Source organism: Gossypium raimondii, chromosome 8, assembly GCF_025698545.1.
Source record: "Gossypium raimondii isolate GPD5lz chromosome 8, ASM2569854v1, whole genome shotgun sequence".
Lineage (NCBI taxonomy): Eukaryota > Viridiplantae > Streptophyta > Magnoliopsida > Malvales > Malvaceae > Gossypium > Gossypium raimondii.
The window spans coordinates 45,953,166-45,962,099 of NC_068572.1; the positions used below are offsets into that span (position 1 = coordinate 45,953,166).

The 8,934-nt window shown below is 35.0% G+C and overlaps 1 protein-coding gene across 1 annotated transcript; it reads right to left on the reverse strand.

Moving 5' to 3' along the window:
- Positions 1-285: 285 nt before the first annotated feature.
- On the reverse strand, positions 286-7,699 carry LOC128043053 (uncharacterized). The gene is made up of 4 exons (XM_052634857.1): positions 7,600-7,699; positions 1,099-1,379; positions 578-739; positions 286-495 (listed from the first exon to the last, which is right to left on the reverse strand). Exons 1-4 carry the CDS (start codon positions 7,697-7,699, stop codon positions 286-288), a joined length of 753 nt encoding a protein of 250 aa, XP_052490817.1.
- Between the last annotated feature and the right edge of the window lie 1,235 nt (positions 7,700-8,934).

Sequence of the window (8,934 nt, forward strand, 5' to 3'; positions counted from 1 at the left end):
GCCTACTGACAAAAGATAGGGCTTATTCATAAAAATACCAAAATTTGCCCAAGTCTTGGCTTTAACTTGGGACCTCACACACACCTAGAACACTTAACCACTGAAGCAGATACACAGTTGTTTCACACCTTCGTAAGAACAAAAATAAAAATTCTAGGGCGTTATAGCTCTACCCTCTAAAAGAAAATTTTGGCCTCGAAATTTACCTGATCAGAACAAATAAGGATACTGCTGATGCATCGCATCCTTAGGGTCCTACGTGGCCTCCTCAGTGCTATGATTACGTCATAGAACCTTCACCAAAGGAATGGACTTCCTCCTCAAAACTTTTATGTCACGATCTAGGATCTGGACAGGCTCCTCCTCAAAGGTCAAGTCTGACTTAACCTCAATCTCCTCAACAAGGACAATATGAGTAGGATCAGAGCGGTAATGCCTTAACATCGAGATATGGAACACATCATGGATACGATCCAACACCGGAGGTAGCTCCAGCTGATAAGCAACTAATCCCACTCACTTCAGAATACGGTAAGGTCCAACAAACCTAGGGCTCAACTTTCCCTTACGACCAAACCTCAATACCTTTTTCTATGGTGAGACCTTGAGAAAAACGAAGTCCCCTCACAGAATACTCAATCTCATGCCTCTTCAAATTCGCATAAGATTTTTGCCTGTCAGAAGCTACTTTCAAACGATCCCGAATCAATCTAACCTTATCCTTTGTCTCAGATACCAACTAAGGATCCAGAACACGTCACTCACCCAACTCAGTCCAACATAAAGGAGTGCAAAACTTACGACCGTACAGTGCCTCGTAAGGTGCCATCTGGATGCTAGACTGGAAGCTATTATTATAGGCAAACTCTGCTAACGGCAGATAATCATCCCAACTGCCTCAGAAATCAATATCACAGCTCCTTAACATATCCTTCAGTACCTAAATCACCCTCTCTGACTGACCATCGGTCTGAGGATGGAACGTAGTACTGAAGTCCAACCTTAAACCCAGAGTCTCATGCACCTTTTTCCAAAACTGAGATGTGAAACGAGGATCCCTATTAGAGATGATCGAAACCGGTACCAATGTAGTCTTACTATATCAGAAATATAGAGCTCTGCCAGCTTTTGCAAAGAATAATTTGTCCTAACTGAGATGAAGTGTGCAGACTTAGCCAATCGATCCACGACAATCCAAACTGAATCTTTCTTAGTGGGTGTTAAAGGTAACCCACTAAGAAAATCCATCGTTGCTCGCTCCCACTTCCATAGCGGAATCTTAATCAGTTGCAGCAATCCCGAAGGCAACTGATGCTCAGCCTTAACCTGCTGGCAAGTCAGGCATCTAGCCACAAAATCTGTAACCTCTCGCTTCAACCCTAGCCACCAATACAACTCTCGAAAATCTCAATACATCTTATTTCCGCCAGGGTGCATAGCAAGTGAAGTAGTTACATGGCCTGAGAAGGGTGTGTGTCTCAACCGTGTGAGTCAGAGCTTGGCCACATGGTCGTGTGATCCTTGTAGTTTAATTTTTTTAAGTTTTTCCTTAAAGTTTCATATGTTTTTTATTTAGTCTCGAATCATTTTTTAAAGTGTTTCTAAAGCCTCAAGGGCACGAATAAGGGATGTTATGAATGTTCTTGAATGAAATTAGAATATGTATTGCATTGATGTATGAATTGAATGGTTTACTGTTCTGTTTGTTCGGTAGTACTCCGTAACCTTGTTTCAGCAATGGATACGTAGCATGTATGGAGTTTAGAAATACATGTCATTATATAACCTACGATAGTGTGATGTCTATTGACTCTGATGAGATTTGTTTCATTTTTTGACAAAGATGTTTTCCAACTGAGTTAATTCTGATCTTGCTGAAAGCAATATTCAAGTGTCTGATTAGAGGTTGCTAAGGATGAGTAGAGACTCATATAGGTAAGAGAAAAATTTTATAATGTTATGTTGATAATGAATTTTATGTTTTGTGTATTCTTGAGAGTCAAATTTAGAGGCTTTACGATTTTCACCCCCTCACCCTCAAAATCTTATACAACGGATAGAAGATATTAGATTTTTCTAAGGATCATTCGAGATACGCAACGTCACTATTATCGAAGAGGTTATTCAAGAGTAATCGGTTTATTCAGGTATGATATCTAAAGAACGGATGAACCAAAATTTCTTCTAAATTGATTTCTTTAGTAAATGAGATAATATGAGATTATTGATGATTGTAGTAGTTAGTGGAATAATGTTTGAATTGCAAAGATATCTGAATGCAACTGTTATGGCCGAGTATATTACATTGATCTCTTTATCATTCAATATGGTTATATATTTCAGAAATTCAGAATAAATTTATATCTTGGAGTTCTTTATCTCAGCTATCTTATTGTTTAATCTATCAAACATGGTTCATCTGTAAAAAATATTCACTGGCCGGGAGTAATTACATCTATTACGGTTATAATTCCTAGTGGGATCATGAGAGCACGGTGATATAGATCTCATATTTATAAAGGCTATGTACTGCATTGGTTGTTACTGGAACTATATTTGGTTTTCCTCTTTTGTTTCGGAGTGCATTATTGATGGTTGAGATATTGTTTTATCTACACGGTTATAGCGTCGGTCTTATTAAAGCACTATGGTTTTAATTCATCCAATGGTTGTGGCTTTGGTATGATTCAAAGCTTCGATGTTAATCATTGAAATAGTTTTATTATATATTTCCTTTCTAATTTTCGTGAAAGTGGTAGGCAACAACAAAAGCATAGATGTGGACGATTGAGCTTAACCTTGCATATTGGTTCTCATTCCTCGGGTAATCTTAATTTATGTCAATGAGTCAAAGTAAAATGCCATATTTTGAGTTAGTTAATGTATTTTGTGATGATCTCTGGTTGGTATTTTGAGGAAAGTACGATAGACAGTATATCTAGATTATCTTGATAACAAGAAGAACGAATTATTCTGAAATGTTATTATTCGATTGATAAATCAACTCAATTATGTTATTTAGAACAGGTTATTCATTTAAAAAGTTAGGTAAGTTGTTTATATTCAAGCTTTTTTCTTAATTCGAGAATAAATTTTACAGATTCACGGGTAAATTGATGGACGGTCAGAATGAGGGATTCATATTCTAGAAGATATGATACAGAAATATATCTATCAGATCAACTATAATCAGGAAATGTTATTATAGGTTAAATTCGCCTCGATAGTTGAAGTTATCGCACTTAGGTTAAATGATATTGGCTGAAGCTTTCCATGAAATGGAACGTTTATTAATTAAAAGTTACTGATGCAGATGTGTCGGAAGCATCAGCTAAAGTCTGTTATGAAAACTATGATATTTGGTTAAACGTTATGAAAATTTAATGTATCTAGAATCTTATGATTTGGATTTTTGGGTATGTTTCGACTGAAAATTACAGGGATTTTCTCGATAGTTGTGGTAATGATGATAAAGTTAAGATAGGAGAGCATCAAAGCTATTCAATTAAGTCCAAGTATAGTATCAAGTTCTACTATGAGTTCTGATTCGAGATGAGTTATGATTAAATTTTTTGTGGACTACCATTAAGAATAGGAAAGAAAGATTCGATGTGATGACTATTATCAGGTGAGAAATTTTGAGGACGAAATTTTCGTTAGGGGGAGAGTTGTAACAACTATTTTTCAGTGGTGTCAGAAACTGTGGTTTCGGGGCCACCAAATTCGATGAGTAAGTTCGTAAATATTATTATTTAATATTTAGGAGTCAAATATGGTTTTTAAAAGATTTTTGATTGATAATTTATGTTTTATAAACGATTTATTTAGTTCAAGTGGTAAGACCCTATGGTAAAGTGGTTTTAGAAATTGAGGTATCGGGACCTCGTTTCTATAAACCAAGTCCTAAATATTTTTATAAATATTTACGAAGTGTCATTAAGGTAGTATTAAATTTTAGTTGAAAAATTTTAACGTTTCGATAGAAAATTAATTAAAAAGGACTAAATCGTAAAAGATGTAAAATTTGATCACCATTTGATTTGAGTGATTAAATGGCTTATTGAATCAAGGAAAAGGGACTTAAATGGTAATTAAACCATGGTAAAATTTTCCAAGCGGTGGTTTCATGATTGAATCCACTAGCTTTTGGATTATTTGTTCTTTTAGTCCTAATTAGTTTAGGATTAAATTGTAAATAAGTTTATTTAGTTAGAATTTAATTTAATTGAAGGACCAATTGTGAAATTAAATCTTCCTTAGATGGTAATTATGCTATATATTTATGTGATGAACAAATATGGACATGAAATTGGTGTTTTATTTAATTATTAACCAAGGTTAAAATGATAATTTGATAAATTAATTAAATTAAACAAAACATAAGTAAAATAATGATTGTCATCTTCCTTTTTCTTTTGTTTTTCAACTGAATGAAGCCATGGATATACCTTTAATCTTCGGCCAAGCTTCCATGTATGCATGTATGTCCATTTTAGCCCCGTTTCTAATATTTTTATGTTTTTGAGATCGTTGCAACTAGGTCCAGTTAGCCCGTACCTTCGATTTTGAAACTGTTTAATATTTTGAATGATGCCATTGATGAATCTATGTGATTTTAGTTATTAAATGGTGAATTTGAAATGTTGGTTGATATTTAAAAGTATTTTATTAAGTAATTTTGATGAATTTTTTAATTAGGGACTAAATTGTTGAAATAGTAAAATACAAGGACTTATAGTGAAATTATTGAAAAAATAGGCTAAAATGGCTATGAATATTTGGATAGTCAGAAATTACAATAAAATGGTTAATTTGCATGTTTTAGGCTCGGGGACTAAATTAAATAAAAGTAAAATTTTAGGGGCAATTTTGTAAAATGTCAAAAATAACTAAATTGCATAAAGTACATTTTTTACTGTCTGAATTTATAAATTGAATGAAATTATTAATTTAGATCAAGATCAAGTGGAAAATCGAGGAAAATGAAAAATTACCAAAAAACCCATGTACTTTGATATTTCTACAATTTAGCCAAGTAAGTTTGTTATACGATTATTCTTAATTGTATTGAATATTTCATAATATTTCATTATTTGTTAAATCTTAAATGTCATTTAGCTATGTTTTAATAAATTGAAACGTAACGTTAATTCAGGCTTTGTGCCTAACAGGCTTTGTGCCGGTGATATTCGGTCTCTATGCCTAGCAGGCTACATGCCGGTGATATTTGGGTTTTGTGCCTAGCAGGTTTTGTACCGGCGATGTTCGGGCTTTGTGCCGAGCAAGCTTTGTGCTGGTGATATTCGGGCTCTGTGCCTAGTAGGCTTTGTGCTGGTGTAATTGTATCAGGCCCCAAGCCTAGCAGGCTTTGTTTTGGTATGTTATATAGATAACTGGTACGTTAAATATTGTTTCAATTATTCGATGTTGGTTTATTTGGTTTAACAGGCATGAAAAAGGAAAAGTAAGGTATGTGTTTCAAATGAACTATGTCATGAAATTATAAAAAGGATTGAAACGGTAAGTTTATAATTGGGATGTAAATAGAATGGTTTATAATCTTATGAAAAGATTGATGATTATGTATTACGACTTATAAATCCTAGTATGTTATATATGAAAGGTATATGTGATCTTATTGAATATACTCAATTGTTAGTTGATGGTGTTCAATAGGTTTATACTAAGTTTAAAGTATTAATGTTGAATCATGTTTAATCTATGTATTATAGTATTGAAGTGATAAGTTATGTTTCATGTTCTATGAAATTATTAAGCATTCATTGCTTACGTAGTTGTCTTTCTCTTACTTTACAGATTATCAGAAGCTCGATCGGGTTGGAAGCTCGTCGGAGACCTATCACACTATCGAGTGATTATATTGGTAGATTCTAATGTCTTGATGAAGGTTATAATGGCATGTATAGGTGGATTTTTGTATAAATAATCTAGTGGTTGTTTTGGTATGTATAAATATCATTATGGTTAATGTACTTATAGTATCTTGGTGGTTGATGTTAATATGGTTAAGTTGATGCATGATTTTATGACCAAAGAGGTAAGTTTGGCATGTTTGCAATGTGGTTAATTAAGGTATGCTTGAATATGAAATTTAGTTAATTGTGTTTGTATGAAAAATGACCAATTGGGTATATGTTGGTATAGTTCAATGTGGTCGATTATGGTATAACTTGGTATGGAATGAAGCTAAATATATGTGGAAGAGTTATGATCAAATATGTATAAGTTTAGGTATATGTGTGTTTGAGATGCATGAGAATAAATGTTTAAATGGTAAGTTATATTGGCATGGTATAAGTCAATTATGGTATGTTTTAAAATGGTAGCAAGGTGACCAATTATGCATATGTTTGGTTAAGTTGAATGCTTGCTTTTGAGGTGCCTTATATGGCATATTGGTTGAATGAAATTTGGTCATTTGAATTGGTCTTATTATGCATTTTTTAGGTATGTTTTAATGCTTGATTGTGTGTGCAAATGACTTGTAGGTGTGTACTTGAATTGGGTGAAAGAAATGACTTGAATTTGGCCTATTTCTTATTCACACGGCCTAAAACACGGGCGTGTTTGTCAGTCGTGTGTGACATATGGCCATGCAACACATTCGTGTGTCCCTTGTAAGTTTCAAAGGGTAGAAAGTCAGGTTGTTACACGGCCTGAGACACGGGCGTATGTCTCAGCCGTATGAGTCATACGGCTTGGCCACATGGCCGTGTAACCCCTGCAATTAAAATTTTTCTAAGTTTTTCCTTAAAGTTTCATATGTTTCTGATTTAGTCCCGAATCATTTTTTAAAGTGTTTCTAAAGCCCCGAGGGCTCGAATAAAGAACGTTATGAATGTTCTTGAATGAAATTAGAATATGTATTGCATTCATGTATGAATTGAATGGTTTATTATTTTGTTTGTTCGGTAATGCTCTGTAACCCTATTTTGGCGACAAATACATTTTAGGGGTGTTACAAGTATGCGTAAGGTTCCGTCGAACAAGTTGGGGTGTCAACTCCTCATATTCTTTATCTTAATCTTCACCTCGACCTCAATGTTGATTTCCATCTCCTTCTTCCGTGGTTGAGTGTGTTTGGGTTCTAAGAGTCTATTGAACATCCCCCATTGTATTAATAGGTTGTTGCTCAGATGACTCACCTAGGTTGAACGATGATGCTAGGGGTGTTTGCAACACTACCAATGGATAACTGTATAATGTCGCCTAACTTGATTGCAGATAAAAGGTGGGAATTATGCGCAATATTAGATATGTCGGTGTTGCTGGCGACATCGACGTGTAATATGGTCTAGTGGATGGAGGTGGTGTGAAAAATAGACTTGGAGAATGTGTTGATGTAGTGAATAATGGTGCATGCTTTGGTGCTTATGTTAAAAAAATTGGATTAGCACAAAAAAAATGAACCATACTAACTGGGAGGTTACACGCCCATTGGGTCCTCGTGTGGAGTTAGAGCAGATGTTGATCCCCCCATAACATGTTCTCCTGACCTAGGATTGTTGGGCGCTCGTCTTGGCCTTTTACGGTGACATTGCCTACTATTTTTTGCATCCGACAGTAGATATGACTTGCCGTTATACCTGAACCCATCCATGTAATCTGGAGATGTCACCAACTCTGGTGTGAGAAATGGTTCACATGTTGGCAAGTAATCGTACCTATGCTGCCACATCTCGATATACTTCTTATGGAATCTTGATCAATCTTCCTTGAGTCTCTTCTGCAAGTCGATCGTGCAGTTTATCGAGATCCTGGGGTAGTAGTGGAACACATTGTGACGCCCAAACTATCGCATCACTCAGTCGAATTCGTACATCTCGACTGTTGCAAAAATGATTAATGGCACTTTGACGTGCTAGATATTGCAATTGGCCAAAAATTTGGTTGGGATGCATTCTTGAATTCTCAAATCCGCATATGACATCTATTCAAACTGCAGAACAAGTTTATAAATTTTAGCATGTGCCTAATGTTTAATTTCAAATGCTGAAGTAAATATTACATAACTTTAAATTTCATAAACTAGCCTTCTCTTCCGATTGTTGATCTAACGCTAGCCATATATCCTCGAGCTCGATCGGTATACCTGTGTGTCTCGCGTGATTGTTCCACTTATTCAATAATATGTTATTTCAAAATTACGATAATGAAAAAAATATTAGGATAATGATATTATCAAATGAATTTTACCATATTACGAGTGAGAATTCATAAGGGGGTCCACTCAGGGTCGTAAAGATGGTAGTCGATACCATGCCTACATTGAAGAAAGAGCATGCAATCGGTGGTTTTAACTTTTTTTGGTTTCGTCGCTCGACATATCTCTCGGTACAATATCACCAACATCGCTGATCCCTAACTGATTTGTCTCTCTTCTTTCAAGTCGACTACTAGTAGTAGCCACCTTAAATGTACCAGATTTCGAGATTTATCTGGCATAAGTAGTCCCTCGATCAACCTCAAGATACGTGCGCGAATTGTTCTAATTCAACGTCACTCGCGAAGGTGTCGATATGTTTGAACTTCTCCTCCAACCATTCCATCTCGATTCAACTACCCCTAAACTTGTTCAACATCTCCATTGTAGTTGCTCGCATGTTGCACTCCAATCGATACTAACCACTGCCTCTATAATGACTTCCCCATCGATTGGTAGATTGAGTTGTAAACCAACATTGTAACACCTTATACCCAGTCCAGTCGCCAGGCCCGAGCTACAGGATGTTACCACAATAAAACAAAATATTCATAAGCAATTTAATTAATATTATTGGTTCCTCTCTCTGACAATTAAGTACAATCTGTACTTGTTTATAGTCAATAACAGTATCATATAAAATCAATCAATATATATCGAATGTCACATCAAACTCATTGAATGTCAATGACATTAGCTCAACAAGAATT

Excerpts from the sequence above, each read along its gene's own strand:
- LOC128043053 (XM_052634857.1), bottom strand. The coding sequence starts at position 7,699 with ATGTGGCAGCATAGGTACGATTACTTGCCAACATGTGAACCATTTCTC. Across the intron at positions 1,380-7,599 it reads GGATGGGTTCAGGTATAACG|GGTTGAAGCGAGAGGTTACA; the intron begins GCAAGTCATATC and ends ATTGGTGGCTAG. Across the intron at positions 496-577 it reads CCATAGAAAAAGGTATTGAG|CTGGAGCTACCTCCGGTGTT; the intron begins GTTTGGTCGTAA and ends GTTGCTTATCAG.